The sequence below is a fragment of the Macrotis lagotis genome, chromosome 3 (assembly GCF_037893015.1).
Source record: "Macrotis lagotis isolate mMagLag1 chromosome 3, bilby.v1.9.chrom.fasta, whole genome shotgun sequence".
Classification (NCBI taxonomy): domain Eukaryota; kingdom Metazoa; phylum Chordata; class Mammalia; order Peramelemorphia; family Peramelidae; genus Macrotis; species Macrotis lagotis.
Genome location: NC_133660.1, coordinates 37,518,509 through 37,535,077, shown reverse-complemented (window position 1 = coordinate 37,535,077; position 16,569 = coordinate 37,518,509). Strand labels below are relative to the sequence as shown.

At 40.5% G+C, this 16,569-nt stretch overlaps 1 protein-coding gene across 6 annotated transcripts in view; it reads right to left on the bottom strand.

Annotated features, from left to right (window-relative positions):
* ART3 (ADP-ribosyltransferase 3 (inactive)) overlaps positions 1-16,569 on the bottom strand; it is a 138,788-nt gene that overhangs the window by 7,307 nt on the left and 114,912 nt on the right. For 5 of the 6 annotated variants that reach the window (XM_074228475.1, XM_074228476.1, XM_074228477.1 and 2 more), the window contains exons 2-7: positions 10,509-10,586; positions 5,370-6,072; positions 3,210-3,242; positions 2,281-2,313; positions 1,910-1,945; positions 260-292 (exon numbers count right to left, since the gene is read on the bottom strand). In XM_074228475.1, the coding sequence (XP_074084576.1) occupies positions 260-292; positions 1,910-1,945; positions 2,281-2,313; positions 3,210-3,242; positions 5,370-6,072; positions 10,509-10,577 (907 nt within the window). In that variant the 5' untranslated portion in view covers positions 10,578-10,586. The remainder of the gene's footprint in view (positions 1-259; positions 293-1,909; positions 1,946-2,280; positions 2,314-3,209; positions 3,243-5,369; positions 6,073-10,508; positions 10,587-16,569) is intronic. The other variant, XM_074228478.1, reaches the window with a different exon arrangement.

The window sequence follows — 16,569 nt, the reverse complement described above, 5'->3', positions numbered from 1 at the left end:
CTTCTCCTTCCATTCTAAGATATAGCTGCATCTTTTCTCTCCTTTTTCACAAATTTGAGGATGGAGCGATCATTTCCTCCCAGGATTCCCAGCATTTCTAGCCCAGCAACTAGTTTCTCCCCATTTGTGATGATCAGATTCAGAAAAGTTTGCCTCTGCAGGCAGACAGGGTTGTGATATCTCCCACACCACATTCTGGAAATCATTCCTTACCTTTCCTGAGAAGAATAAATAAGACAATAAACAGAAGACCACTTACCTTTTGGATCATGAGGCTTATGGCTTTTCATTTCTGTGAAAGAAGATTGGTGACTAGTGAGTAGTTGCTTTAATTAGGTGATATTTTAGCCCCACTCTAAAACCTGGCTTGGTTGACCCTTATCATTAGGATTAATGCTGTACATTTCTTAGTCTAATGTTCAAGACCTTCAATGAGTCTCCAGTCTCATCTCTAACTTATTCTCTCACATAACCCCTCTTCAAACCAAGCAGTTCTATTCATTTTTCTTATGACATACCATGTGAGTTCTCTTTGCCATGGTTACACTATTTGAAATCCCCAGAATTCCATCTCCCCTTCTCTTTCCTTTTCTTTTGATTTAAGGCAATGGGGTTAAGTGACTTTCCCAAGGTCACACAGCCAGGTAATTATTATGTGTCTGAGGCTGGATTTGAACTCAGGTCTTCCTGACTCTAGCTGCCTCTCCCCTTCTCTTTCTTAAACTTTCAATGATCACTCTCTTCTTGGAGCACTTACTGTCTGTACCACTCATTTAGCCTATGCTTTGCCACAGAATGGATATTAGGATGATTTAGATGGGATTCAATGTTCGTCCTTGACTCCCAGCAGCCTCATTAAAGAGATGAAGGAAGATACCCTATGTGGTCACATTAGGAACCTCCCTCTGGTGTATGGGACTGAGGAGTGCGTAGCGAAGGGCATCCCTGGTTCCCCCCAAAGCACTGGTTGATCTTTTGAGTTTCAGAGCCTCTGTCCACAGAATGTGCTGTCGCAGACTGCACTTGGTCATAGGATGATAGAGTACCATCTGCAACATCCAGCCCTGAACCAGGCCTGAAGAGCATCATCACATCATCTTGATATAACTAATAAAATCACTGTAATTGAGGAAGCAAGAGTTCCTTCTCCACACCTTCTTTTCTATGGTTGATGGTTCAGTTTTACCTTTGCCATTCTTGATTAAGGGATTTTAGGGAACAGTATTCGGTCAGTAAGGTCTAGAAACAGCTGGTCTCTGCAGTACCCATGACCACCGCCAGATGGTGGCCTTGTCAAACTGTTGAGCCGATGCCCCAGCCCTCTGTCATGGCACTGTCCTTCCTCTCTCACATCCACATGGTGTCATTCACACCAGCCTCTGGCCGGCTGGTCTCTCTGCCTCTAGTCTTTCCCGTTTGTCCATCACCCACTGAGCTGTCAAACTAATCTTTCCGAAGTACGAGACCGTGTCATCCCCCTTCTCAGTAAACTCCAGTGGTTTCCTATGGCCTCCAAGATCAAATACGCAATGTTTTCCTTGACTTTTAAAGCCTCCCATAACCTGAGCTTATTCTCCACAGCCTGCTCATGCCCTCTCCCTCTGGGATCCAGGAACTCCAAGCTCACCCCAACACCCGTAGCATCTTCCCTGCCCACAATAACCTCCCTCCTCATCTCCACCTTCTACCAGGGGCCTCTCCCCATCCCCCTTCATGCCTTCCCTCTGGTGATTTCCCTTGCATGTAGCCTGGACATCATGGTCTCTCTCCTTAGACCCAGAACTCTTTGAGAGCAGGGACTGTCTTTTGTCATCCTTTGTAAGCCCAGAACAACATCCCACACATGACAAGCAATTATAACACGCCGGCTGGCTGGATGGCTGGCTGGCCCACCCCAGGCATGTCTTACCAGTGATCTCATCTTCTTTTCCTTTGAATTTCAATCCTAAATAAAGACATTTTCATTGAATTAGATGGGGGGAGGGGAGAGGAGGGAGAGAGAGAAAGAGAAAGAGAAAGAGAGAGAGAAAGGAGGGAAGGAGGGAGAAAGAAAGAAAGAAGGAAAGAAAAAGAGAGAAAAAAGAAAGAAAAGAAAGTGAAAGAAAGGAAGGAAGAAAGGAAGATGAAAGAGAGAAAAGGAAGGAAAAGAGAAAGAAAAGAGGAAGAGATAGACAGGAAGAAAGGAAAGAAGGAAGGAAAAAGGAAAGGAGAGGGGAGAGGAGGGGAGGGGAGAGGAGAGGAAGAGAGGAAGAAAGAAAGATCTAAAAAAAGATTTCTCACCAGGGAAATTGGTGAATCTGGACTTAAATTCTTCTGAAACAAAGAAACAAACAAAATCAGGTTTTTATTGCATTTACTTGGTCTAGGAATCACTTTTAAACTAACCACACTCCCCATGAGTCCAGAACTTTTATGTAGTTCAAATGACCCAACAAAATGATGTACAGGGTTAAATGAAGGGGTTATTTAGTCACAAGTTATTCCAAAATGTATATAAGGAGATGCCAGCAGAGTACATACATACAGATGGAAACTGGTTCCCAGATAAAAGACGGAGTAGAGGTGGTGTCTTTATCCCAGAAAAGATTTTCACACACCTCTTTTCACCCAGATTGGTCAGATCCTCCTGAACTCAATTTACTTAATCCTGTTCTTTTCACATCTCAGAACCAATTTCTTGAAGGTTTTCTGAAGAAGCATCCTGTCTTTGCCTTGTCATTTTCCCGATAAAGGTGGTGCCTCACCTCTCATATCCTATTCTTACCCCGAGATACTACTTCACTCTTTTGTTGTCCCCCTAAATTTTCTTTCTTAAAATTGATCAAAAATAGCCTGAATTCTCTCCATATGCTCTGCTATCCCTGGAGAAGACAGAGATGCCTTTTTCTCTAATAATAAAATGGGATGAAAATTAGACTAATCTGTTTCCCTGAAAGACCCAGGTCTAAGTATCCTTTCTGGTGGGTATGAAGCAGCCACTTTATAGTATGAAATGGTATTATTATAGTATAAAATTATATTATTATGGTATAAAACAGCACAGGATGAAAGGTCTAAGGAAGCACAGTTGCAGATGGTGCTCCTCTCTGTGAGGGGCAGCAGCTGTAGCAGCAACCCTAAAGAGAATCCTGTACAGCTCTGAGAGGTACCAAAAGAAGATGCTGATGAGATTCCAACTAAATGAGAAAAGACTTTAAACTGTATCTTACCAGTGCTGTCAACACAGTTTTCTGTTTTCAAACCTGAAACAAAAGGGAAACATTCTTATAAGGAGAAGATGAGTCAGGAGAGGTCTGGGTTCAAATCCTTGTTCAGACACTTGCTAGCAATAGAATCGTAGGCAAGCTATTTAACCTTCATGAGACTCAGTTTCCTCAATTTTGAATGAGGATAATAAAACCAATAACTGCCTCAAAGGGTTTTTTGATGTTTAAATGCATTAAAGTATAAATGTCTATCTAAATTATTATGTGCTCTACCATAGGAGTTAATAAACCTTTGGTACCAAATAAATATGGGAGCAGTCAATGGTGGACACCAAAAGAAACCTGCTTAGTTAAGTCATATCAGAACAGAGATAGTAACAAAGGAGTGATTCCATTTTTCATAGACATTTTCCTCTATTGTATAGGCTCTGTCTGAATGAATGGCACTCACACTTCCCACCTCAGAATGTTCTCCAGTGACCTTAGAGCATACCCAGGCTTGCCCTACTTTGATTTTGAGAAGACTACGAGAGACCTTTGGGCCCTGCTCATATGCAGACAAACTGGCACTTCAAGAAAATGAAGAGTAGGGGGCAGCTAGGTGGTGCAATGGATAGAGGACCGGCCCCGGAGTCAGGAGTACCTGAGTTCAAATTCAGTCTCAGACACTTAATAATTGCCTAGCTGTGACCTTGAGCAAGTCACTTAACCCCAACCATAAATAAAATTAAAAAACAAAAACAAGAGTTCCCTTATTGTCTGGTCACTGGAAGTGTCATTGTTTCAGTGGCTATACAAAGTGAGAATACACCCCTCAGTAGATATCAGAGCTCTTTTGAGGGGTTTCCTGAGCTAGGGTGGGAGGGAGGGGTTGGAAACAGGTCCCAAAACACCCTCAGGTTAGATCAGTGTCAGGAAACAACTCTGAGCAAGTTTAGTGGCAACTCCTTAGAGTTGCCACTAAAGGTTCATTCAACCTCTGCAATAAATTCATTTTGGCTTGTGATCCACCTTCAAAAAATAATGATCCTATCTGCCTTATCACCCTCTGGATTGAATTACTGAAGGATGGGGCTACATGAGCACATCCTTCTCATTTTACAAATAAGGAAACTGAGGGCCAAAGAAGAGAAATAACTTGTCAAGAAAAAAACACAGCTAGTCAGAGATAGAAACCATGTCTTCTAAGTTCATAGAGAAGCATGCTCAGGGCCTCAGTGGAAGGCATTAATATCTCCTCATCCTCCCCTTTCAGATACAGAAGGCAGGGTCCTGAACCTGGAATCAGTTGGCCAATGAATTCTAATAATAGTTATTTGTACGCAAACCTAAAACATGACAAAACTTTGGATTCAGTCCTAGACTCTCTGGTACATCCTAGGATTTCAGATAGTGCCTCAGAAAGCCCAGTGATTGACAAATGGCAGGTGCTTTAATGACTATGGGGTATTTGAATGAACATCCTTTCTTGTGATTAGATGTTTATAAGCCTGAGAAGCCAGGTAGACATCTGTTTCCCTCTTTTGCCATAGGGGATTTTTTCCTTTAATTCTCAAGGAAATACTGAAAACACTTTATAATCCAGGTAGAACACTGACATTTTTTCCTAGTAATTTAAGTGATAGGGATTGAAACTACAGCAGCCACTAATATACTGGCTCTAATACCTGCAAATTGATACTGGAATTCAGGACTTAGAGAATTATGATGACTGGGTAAGAGACCAGAGAGATGACAGGACTTAGAACTGGCAGATCTTTTAGGGTTCATTTTGCAATAAGGGAAATTGAGCTACAAGAAAATGAAGTGATAGATTTAGGGTCACACAAGTGGTAGAGGGATCCTAACTCCTCACACTAAAGTTAGGTATTTGCTAGAAATAGATCCCTATTCTTGCAGAACTCTTTGGAAAAAATCTTAACGCACATTTGTCTGTTCTTGGACGTGTTCAAAATAGCAGCCAAAGGCACCAACAAAAACCTTCTGTGGAGGAGAATGACCACAAAGGTCTAGTTATCGAAGAGTCTGGGTTCCCTGAGTTCTACAGTGGTTTTTAAAAGGGGGCCTACTCTGATTTGGTCAGATATGATCAGATGAAAATATGTGTCCAGTCAGTAGAAATTCTCATTTCCCCATTCTCACGTTCTGAGTAGACCCACTCACCTCCAAGGTATGCACAGTCAAAATGGCTACAGGTCTTGTTCATGCTTCTAAGGACAAAGTTGCTTCTATTCCCTTCCTGGGTCAGTCGAAAGACCTCATTCAGAGGTATTAAGATGTTTCCATTTACTGAACCAGAAAGTATTTCTGTAGAAATGCCAAAACACGTGTAGACAGTCAACAATGTTTCTGAGTCAGATACAGGTTCAGGTTTGACATTGAAAGAGGTAAAATGGGCAAACCTGATCTCATATCCATGAGGCCCAGGTGGAGTCAAATGGCTTTTGGTGTAGGCTGGATGTCTATAAGTCTCTGAACAGTCTCTACTCAGAAGCTGCAAGGCTCTTGTCAGATAGAAGTGTAAAGCTTTGAACTGAAAGTTATAGATGTAATCATCTCGAGACTTGCCAGCTCCTTCAACAGCAGAACTGAACTCTTGGTAAAAGGGGGTCTGTCCTTGAGCTTGTGAAATGTATGCCATGAGAGCAATGCCATGGTTATCTTGAAAGCCTGGAGGAAGCATCAGCTGGGACTTCTTTAAATCCCATTGGGATGCTGCTTCTGTCCACACAGAACGGAAGAGCTTATGGTTGGATTTTTCCTCATCCAGCAACTTGGGAACAAATTTGGTCTCCATTCTTTCAGCACACTTAAGATATTGGTCATCAAAAGTATCAGTAGACATGCTTAACATATGACCCTTAACCTGAAAGAGGAGAGAAAACAGACATTGTGGAAATGAGGGAATGTAGGTATAGCATTTACTTTCAAAATAGAGGAAGGAGACTTGGCTCCCCATGCATTCACCTTCAGAGACTGTCATTGTACTTTAGGAAATATTTCATTTTAGCCTCTATTCCATCAAGCAATAATCCTTTATGAAGCATTTATCATGGACCAGACACAGTACTAAGGCTGGGCACACAAAGGAAGGAAAAACTAATCCCTGCCCTTAATGGCTTTGCATTCTAATAGGTGAGACAACATAGAATAATTATGTGTATGGAAGATTTATATGGAGCAGATGGAAGGCAATTTGAGAAGGGAAGGCATGTGCAGCTGTGGGAGACTGGGAAAGCCCTGAGATGGCATCAGAGTTGAGACTTGAAAGAAGCCAGGGAAAGGAACAGGTGGTGATGAAGGATAGCTGATGCAGGGGCACAGAGATGGGCAATGGTGTGATCGGAATGGCACATAGGATCAGATTGTGCAGAGAGGAGGAGGACAGCATTAAAGACTGGAAAGGGAGGAAGGGTCCAGGTTCGAGGAACATGAAATACCAAAGAGATCTGGGAGGTCACAGGGAGCCACGGCATCTCACTGAGTAGGTGACGATGTGGGCAGACTGACACTTTAGAAGAGTCACCTTGGCAGTTAGTAGAGGAGAGACCACATTGGGGAAAGACTTGAGGCAGGGAGACCAGTCCAAGATAAATGTAATGAGGGCCTATACCAGGGTGGGGCCTGTGTGATTGGAGAGAGTGGAAACAGAGAAACACATCTGGTAAAGCAGAAAACTTGGCAATAGGTTGGAAATGCTGGGTGAGTTAGAATGAAGCCGCATGGATGATACTGAGCTTCTGAGTCTGGCTGCCTAAGAAGATGGGAGGGGGGTGGGAAACTTAAACAGAAACAGGAAATTTCAGGGGGCAGAGTTTGGGGAAAAGAGCTCTGTGAGTTGGGGAACAGTTTGTGATATCCAAAAGTTCATTTGGTGATTTGAAACTGGTGCTCAGAAGAGAATTTTAGGACTGAATAACTATATATGGGAATCATTTTTCCAGGGATGATATCTGAACTCACAGAGGTTGAGCAAAGCACTAAGTAAGATGCCAATGAGGGAAAAGAGAAGGTCCAGGGCAGATTCTTGGGGGATATCCACAGTTTAGTAGGCATGGCATAGCTGAAAAATCAACAAAGGAGACTGAGAAGGAATGGTCAGAAAGGGAGGAAGAGAAAACAGCATCAGGAAAACCTCAAGAAGACGAAGTGTTCAGGAGAAGAATATAATTGACACTATCAAAGATTCCAAGAGGTCATGAAAGATGAGGATTGAGAAAAGGTCATTGAATCTGGTGATTGAAAGATCACTGATAACTTTGGAGGAGGTAGTATCAGCTAAATGAGGAAGTTAGAAGTTAGATTGCAGAGTATTTAGAAGAGAATGTTGGGAAAGGAAGTGGAGGTCCCTTGCATAAATTCTCAAGGAATTTAAATGAGAAGGGGCGGAGAGATAAAAAAGGATAGATAACAGCTATGGTAGGAACAAGTCAGGATTAAGTGGTTTATTTGGATTTTTAAATGAATGAGGAGACATGGACATAGTAGAAGCAATCTGCTGGAGAAGTCAGGAGATGAGATCTAAGAAGGAGACTTTTATAAAGTACCTACTACATAAAAGGTTTTGAGAAAAATGCTGGAAACCCTACAAAAATAAAAGTCCTAATCCTTAAGTAATTTGACTGTCTCCTGCGGGGCGGGGGGGGGGGGGGAATACATAATATGTCCACAACAAATAAATCCAAGTTGATTTGTGGAAAGAGAAAGAAGAATAACATTTGTTGAGATCAAGAAACAGCTCACATGGGAGATGGCGCTTGAACTGGGTCTTGAAAGAAGTTAGGGATAATAAGAGTTAGAAATACATTCTAGGCATGAGGGACAACATGTATGAATCCTACTATAAATGGATTTCGGAGCCTAACTTGGGTCTTCCTAAGGAGTCACTTTGGAATCACTTAAACCCACAAAACTCCTCTTCCCTTATCATCAGCCACCTTGGGGTCCATGCCACAGGTGAAATCCAAAATGGCACATCTTTAGCTGATCCTGAAGATACAGAGATGGGAAGGCAGTGTGGAAACAACAAGTGATGGACTTAGGATCAAAAGACCTGAGTTCAACTATATACTCCCATATAATGCAGTAAGTAGAAGAAAGTCATAGGTGAGATCCAACATGAAAATTCACTAATAAGTAGAAGAAAGTGTTAGGTGAGACTCAACATAGGAGCTCAGCTATGTTAATGGTTTCATGACTTAACATTCTCAGGACCTGTTTCTTCATCAGTCAAAGAAGCAAGATGGTCTACAGTGGATGGAGGCATCAAACCCACTTCTGAGTGCAGGCCAAACCAAATGAAAATCTAACTGGGAAATGTTTAAAAAAATAAACACAAAGGGGCAGTTAGGTGGCACAGTGAATGGATCACTGGCCCTGTAGTCAAGAGCATTTAAATCCAGCCTCAGACATGTAATAATTACCTAGCTGTATGACCTTGGGCAAGTCACTTAACTTCATTTGCCTTGTGAAAACAAAAACACAAAAGAAAAAAGAAATACAAGAAAACAAAGGTATGAAAGGTATGAAGTAAATATGTGGCCTACATAGATTCTTGTTTCTGTCTGAATTTGATACCATTGGTCCAGCTGATGACCTTACATGCATTCCAGTTCTGATTTTGGAAATAAGAAAACCTTGACTCTCTGACTAGAGGTTGAAGAAAACAGCTGAACAAGCCTTTGTGCAGACATTGATCACCAGGCTGCCTTTATATAGGATGTTTGCTGGAGACTTTGAAAGGACACAGAGGGACTAGAAGGAGTCAGCAGGTCTAAAAGCTTCTGAATATTGAAAAGGACTGTTCTTCCCTCTGTGGTTCTGAAGAATAATAGCCTTTCCTTTGATAATAACACACAGATGATGATTCATTTGAACATCCCAAGATCATTTGACTTAAAGTTATCTAGAACTAATAAAACATTCCTAGGTACCAAAATTTAGTCATTGCCTTAAAATTTATCATGCTACTTTTCTAAAGATTCTCTTATTTACAAGAAATATTTCTGACCTAGAAGCAGGGGGTTGGGAATGGCTGGGAAGAGAAGAGGGAACTTCACAGAGAAGGATGTTTGTGGTGAAGTATTTCATTGATGCTGATAATGACAAAAATGTACACTGTATATAGTTCTCATCAATGTATATTCTTATAAAATTTTGATCAGCTGTCACATCTATTATCTCATTTTATGCCCACTGCAATACTTGTGAGATATTAAAGTCAGTTTTTCCCATTTTGCAGTTTATGAAACTGAGGCCCTATGATCTTACTGATATCACAAAACTAGTTAGTGCTAGATCCAGGACTCAGAAATCCCAGACATCAAGTTCTGAGCTCCCTAGCTTGAGAAGTCTCTTGGACACACATCTCCAATGTCCTGCTCTCTTCTATAAAACAATAACTAGGGCAATGGATAAGAGTACCTGGAGCCAGAGGGACCTGAGTTCAAATCCAGTCTCAGACATGTAATAATTATCTAGCTGGGTGATCTTGGGCAAGTCACTTAACCCCATTGCCTTGCAAAAACAAAACAAAATAAAACAACACTTTACTAGTGGAGTAAGCAGGTTGTGGCACTGTGAGATGCACTTCTGGGCTCTTCTCAGACCCACCTCTTAACCCACTAATGCTATTTCCTGTGCCCTGAGAAAAAGTAAAACAAGCTAGGGCATGAACAGAACTGGTTCAGCCATTCAGCCAGGAGCATAATGTAAGCCACATTCCCACTCTAAAAAAACCCAACCTATCACTGAGCTAAATTAAGAACTCATTCATGTCCTTTTGGCTAGTGTCCACAGCTGACTGTATGTTCAGAACAGAGAGTACCTTGAATGATGACTTCACTCCATAAGAGTTAAGAATCAGACAAAAACTTGGATGAAAAGATCAGACAGTATATTCCCTCCTTTATCTGTTAAAAGAAACCAACTTTTGAATAATTAAAGCTCACATTTACCAAGCACTTTAAATAACTTAAGGAGAAGAGGAGTCAAGGTTTACAGAAAAGGAAACTAAGCCTCAGAGAGGCAAGATAGAGTGAAATGATTGCACCAAGGCAGTTAGGAAATGTCAGAAGGATTTGAGACTAAATTTCTTGATACAAAGTCCTGAACTCAATTTTTCTCTACACATTGTTTCTCTAAATTGGCAACATTCAATATTTCTTCTATTTCTTCCTCTTCTCATCCCCACCCCATTCATCTTCCCTTTCCCTTATGTGGCTCAGGAAAGGTTATCTGGAAGCTTTCCATCCGAATAATCAATCGCCATAAATCCCTCACCCCTAGTAAGGTTCACTTTACCTGAAAAATTTCCATCAGGATCACAGCTGCGAACATCACAGGGACCATTTCAAGGTAGTTTGTCTTCATTTTGTACTTCTGAACAAAGTAAAGTAAATTTGATTTAGTAGTGTTTTTTAAGGAAATATTGCAATATAAGGGGCTGGAGATGGGGTTTTCATTTGTGATGGAATAAAAATTTGAGCAATGGGTTAGCAAATCCATCTAGGAGATGGGAGAAAAATGTATTTTGTGAGTTGTGGTAGCTCTTTTAAAAATAAAGAATACTCTATCATTGATGCTTTGGGGTTGGGGTACTACAAGTCCAAGGAAAAGGGAAACTCCTCAAGCAGCCAGTCATAGTGAAGGCAAAGTTCTTCAGCAGAAGCATAGAGAAAAAAAAATTAAAGGTGATGGTGGAGTCTGTGTCTGAGTGTTATAAAAATCCAATGCTGTCAAATAAAACAAACATCTTTATTAAACAAACAAATAAATAGCAGTATTCTGAAAATTGTACTTCCTTAGTTTCTTTTAAAAGGAGAGAGGGCTATGAGAGGAAATGGAAAGGTTTCTATTGAATAGTCTAAGTGGAAGTGAAGAAATAGTCAAAGAATTAATGAGCTATTTAATGCTTATCTCATTTCCCTTTCAGACAAAATGATTAAAATATATTTAAAAAGGAGCTTATAAATTGATTACTGGATGTTTTTTTAGGAATATGCTAAATGTCTAAATGTCCAGTCTAAAATGGATATCCCATAGGTACCTCAAATTTCACCTGGCTTAAAGAAAACCACTGCTCCTTTCCAGTCTTTGTAAGTTTCCTCTCTCTGTAGAAGGCACCTCCATTCTTCCAGGAACACAGGTTCAGAACCTCAGGTTCATTCTTGGCTGTACACTTTCCCCTCAGCCTTCCTTGAGTAAAGAACCCATCCTATGGACCATAACCCATTTAAGATAGGTGATAAGGTACAAATGTAAATCATCAAGCATGCCTATTTATAAGAAATTTAGATGCTAACCAGAAAGACAGTATATATATATATATATATATATATATATATATATATGTATATATGTATATATGTATATATATATGTATATATATGTATATATATGTATGTATATATATAAAAACACACACTATATAGTATATGTTCAAGTATTGTTCTCCTGGAAGGCAGAGAATGTTCCATTTTTTCTTTTCATTTCCAGCTCACTATATATATATATATCTTCCCTCCCAAATGATCTCTGTCTATATTCACACTCCTCTCTATAATTATACATTTATAAAGAGGAATGTGAATATGGACAGAGGAGATAACTATGAGGCAATTTGGGGGGGGCATTAAGAGTTGGGAGAATCAGGAAAGGCATGATGTGGAAGATGGTGCTTGAGTCCTATCCTGAAGGAAGAAAGGGGCTCCATTAGGCAGAGGTGATGAGGTAGTAGATTAGAGGGGAGGTAAAGTATTCTGAGGAATAAAAAAAACCAGTCAGCTTATGAAGGAAAATAACACACAATGAGACTAGAAGATAGTTTGGGGTCAGGTTGAAAAGAGCTATAAGAATTAAAGAGATTAATTTATTCTTGATCTTAGAGGCAACAGGGAACCATTGGAGTTGATTGAGTAGGCAAGTGCACTTAGGTCATATCTGTACTTAGTAGCTCTGGGGAGCATGGACTGGCATGAGGAGAGACAGGAGGCAAGGAGATCAATCATGAACTTGTGGTAATAATCTAGTTGAGAAGTTTTAAGGGCCTAAACAAGATGGCAGCTGGATGAGTTGAGTGAGGAACTTGAACAAGAACATCCAAAACATGTCTTGCACCTGTCCTCTTGCTTTACTGGCAACAGACTCCATCCAGAGCCTCCTCCTCAGTGGTCTCCCTACCTCATCTCTACTTTCCGCAGCTATCAAAGTGATCTTCCTAAAACTCAGGTCTGATCTCTTGCTCCTCAGTTCCATAAACACTAGGGAATCGCTACTAGTTCTTGGATCCAAGCGCTTCATTTGGCATTTTAAAGGCTTTCACAGCCAAATCCAACTGAGAGCCAGCCAGACTGGACCCCTGCCTGCTGCTCATCTAGATAGTCCATCTGCGATGCTCTTCTCTCCTTCCTCATTTCTGCCTCTTTAGAATCTCCAAATTTCCATCAAAGTTCAGCCGAAGCACTTCTACATGAGGACTTTCCTGAACCCCTTGGAGCTATTGACTTCCCCGAAAATATCTTGTATTTATTTTAGCTATATTTAGATGTGTTCAAGTAATCTCCTGGAAGGCAGGGAATGTTCCATTTTTTCTTTTTATTTCCAGCTCACCATCTAAAATAATGGAGAAAAATGGAATTTCAGAGCTGTCTGTGCTGCCCATTGCTTATAAATAAGGAAACTGAACCTCTGTCCTTTACCTAACGTCATACCTTTCACCTGGCTAAAAGAAAACCTCTTCTTTGCCACTCTTTGTAACTTCCCTCTTTCTGTAGAGGGTACCTCCATTCTTCCAAAGACACAGGTTCAGAACCTCAGAGACATTCTCAGCTCTACACTTTCCCTCTCAGCCTTCTTTGAGTAAGGAATCCATTCTATGGATCATAACCCAGGTTTGTTAATCAGATCTGTCCCTGATAAATTAAAACACCTACATGGGAACTAATGAACAAATTCTTGATATCTTGTGTCTTTCCCCTCAAGGAAAGAAAGGATAAGGATTATCTAAGTGATTAACAAATACTTTGGCAATATTCTCTTCTTTTCTCTCTTAGACAGAATCTAAGAAATTATAATTATCAACTGGAAAACATCATCTGCTGAAATTGGTCACTTAGGTCTCTACTTCATTTTGTGGCAGGAGGGGTGTGTGTGTGGGGGGGGGTTGGATGGAGAACCCTCTCCCATGGAACATTCTTAGTATTGAGCTATGCTCTGGACACTTTGGCCAAGACCTCTTTTGCTTCTTCAGCTTGGTCTTTCTGTGTTTCCTGTCTCTAGTGGAATTACAGGGAACACCAATGACTATGTTCCCATGTGACCCTTAAAAGATTGTCAATCAGGTCCGGAGCCTGTGATACCTATAGAAGAGGTGTAAGCTTACTCCCTCCTTTCCCATCACCAGCTCCTAGCCCAGGAAGAGACTTTCCAGTTAGCAGTTTCAAAGATCAAGATGCAGTAGAAACAGTGTTAGATATACATGTAGAAAGGCATTCACTTGAGGCAGGATGCAATGGGGAGAGTTTTGGGGAGCAGAAGAGAGAGCAAACTATGGACTCCCAACTTCAAGATTGAAACTGCAGAGAAGAAGGCAGGCTGGGAACCCAACAGAGATGCCTCATCCGAGTGGAGTGGGGGGAGCTTTGGGAGAACTCAACACTGAGAGAAAGGTCAGGTCCAGAAGATGGAGCTTGGCCACATGTGTTCTGCAGATGTATTTCTCAGACCATTGTGCAAGTCCACTCCTCTCTTGGAGGCTGTATGGAATTACAGAATGAGCCCCAGCATTATGGAGAAAATCCTTCGTTAGTTCTTCACCCTATTTGCCTCAGGTTCCTCATCTGCAAATAAGCTGAAGGAGGAAATGGCACAAGCCTCTCTTCTTACCATACTCTCTTAGCTTTTGCTTTGAGCCAATTATGTTTCCTGGCTTCTTACTAGAGGCAAGTACAGCTCTAGTGGTCATCATCTTGGGGGCAATCATAATTGGTAAATTGAGGAGCAGTATTCTGTGTATTTAGGAGTCTTTGGTGTCCAAATGGATAGTAGCTGTCCTTCACATTATGTAGTTTGTACTTTGAGTATTTTTCTAGCAGACACTCTAACAATTACTGGCGAGGCCCTAGACATGATTTTGTTTAAAGGATTATCCCCAGATTTCTACTCTGAGGTGGGAATGGAATGATTCGAAAACAACAAATGAGTATGTGCCCCTTCTCTTTTGAGGTCAGATTCTTCTTGACTCCTACCCCAGGACTGAACGCCAACCTAATCTGCCTTGGGTCAAAGTTGCAGATTCTTAGAGGGAGAAGATTCCCTATACTTCCTGTATCATAAATTATACAATAGCAATCCAATTCAACTTTTACTCAGCACCTATTATATTTAGAACACTGATAAGGATAGAAAGTGGTAAGGTTTATTGCCTGACCTTGTGGAGTTTACAGAGAATTCTCTTTGGATTCAGTAGGATATCATTTGACAGAGACAAAAAAGAAAACTGCATTCATTCAGCTTATTCTCTTTATATTTTGCCAACAAAGAACAGCGGGATGAGAAAGAGAAATTCCACTCTTTTAAAAAAAATTGTTTATTTAAGGCAATGGGGTTAAGTGACCTGCCCAAGGTCATACCACTAGGCAATTATTAAGTGTCTGAGATCGGATTTGAATTCAGGTCCTCCTGACTCCAGGGATGGTGCTCCATCCACTGTGCCACCTAGCTGCCCTGAAATGCCACTCTTTAATGACTCCAGAAGGTCACTCAACAAGATTTAGGAGGCCACCTGCCTCCACCCCCATTCAACCCCTGCCATTCTACTAAGTGATAAGGAGGCCGGAGGCTCTTAGAATTACTGGAAGTAATAAAGACTTGATGTAAGAGGTAGCACCTGAAATGAGCTGTGGAAGGAAGCTCAGGTTTCCAAGGGATGCTTTCTAGGTCTGGAGGATTGCTTTGGCAAAGATAGGGAAATGGAGAGTAACTCTTGGGTCAGGCAATAGCTAGACTAGGACATGGACTCTTTCAAGGGTATGTAACCAGAGAATATTTTTTTAAAGGACTTTGCACAAAGCCTGTACATGATTGTTGCTTCTGTTCTGTCCTGTCTGCCTCTCTGTGACCACATTTGAGGTTTTCCTGGCAGAGATCCTAGAGTGGCTTCCTTCTCCAGCTCACTTTTGTAGATGAGGAAACTGAGGCAAACAGGGTAAAGTGATTTGCCCGGGAGGGGAGTATCTCTCCACAGTGCCATTCTGCTGCCCCTTTATAAAGTTACTGTCCTAATTATTTTGTCCATTTGTGTTACTTTTTGTTTTTCTGAATGTGAAGACCAACAATAACAAACATTTCACAAGGGATAAAAAGGATTGCTTAGGAAATTGTGAATCTTGATGATGGTGCAGCTTATTTCTTTTTTCAGTACCTAATTCAACATGTTAGTTTTTCTTTTGCTCATTCTGTTTTAGTAACTTGTGACCTCAGACAACAACCACACTTTAATTTCACCATTCTCTGGATAACTCTCTCCAAGTATATGTTGCAAAAAAGCCATCGAACTGCATTGGCAGAGAGTGTCTAAATCGCAGAATCCCTTATATGAACAAAATCACAGATCTATTCCCCATCTCACTGCTCAGAAACTTACTGGGTGACCCTGGACAACTGTTTGTCAGACAAACCTATACTTGGAAGTTAAGTCTTTGAGCTGATCAAACATTATGCTTCTATGACTGCTACAAATTTCTGCAGGTTTGGTATCTGATCTATTCCCTGATGAATCTATTTTTCTTTTTAACTATTACCAGTTTTAAAGATTATTGTTTTATACTATAGTTTCAGATCTGCTACTGTTCTCCTTCTCCCTTTATTCTCACTATTTCATTACTAAAAAGGAATTTCTCTTTTTTTCCTGCCTTTACAAACTAACCAATCCTTCTGTAGTTTGATTGTATGGCACTGAGTAAATTAGTATATTAAGTATTAATGTCATTTTTTTATATTGGCAAAATCTAACCATGGGCAATTAATCTCTCTAATTACCTGAGTCTATTAATTTATGGGAAGTGCTTTATAATTGCATTGATATAGATCCTGTGTGGGTCTTAGTAGACGGACTCTTGAAATTCTTTTTATAGCCTGTAGTTAGTTTGAATAGAATTTCTATATCACTTCTTACTTGGAGTTGTTTAACATGTACAATAATACTGATGGTTTATGTGGATTTGCTTCTTATTTTTTCAACTTCAGCTACTTTGATTTTAAATGGAAAAGTCTTTATATAGACTATATAAAATTCTGAATTTTGATAGGTACTATTTACTATACTAAGGACCCATTTTAATGTTTTTTAATGTTTTACAGACAT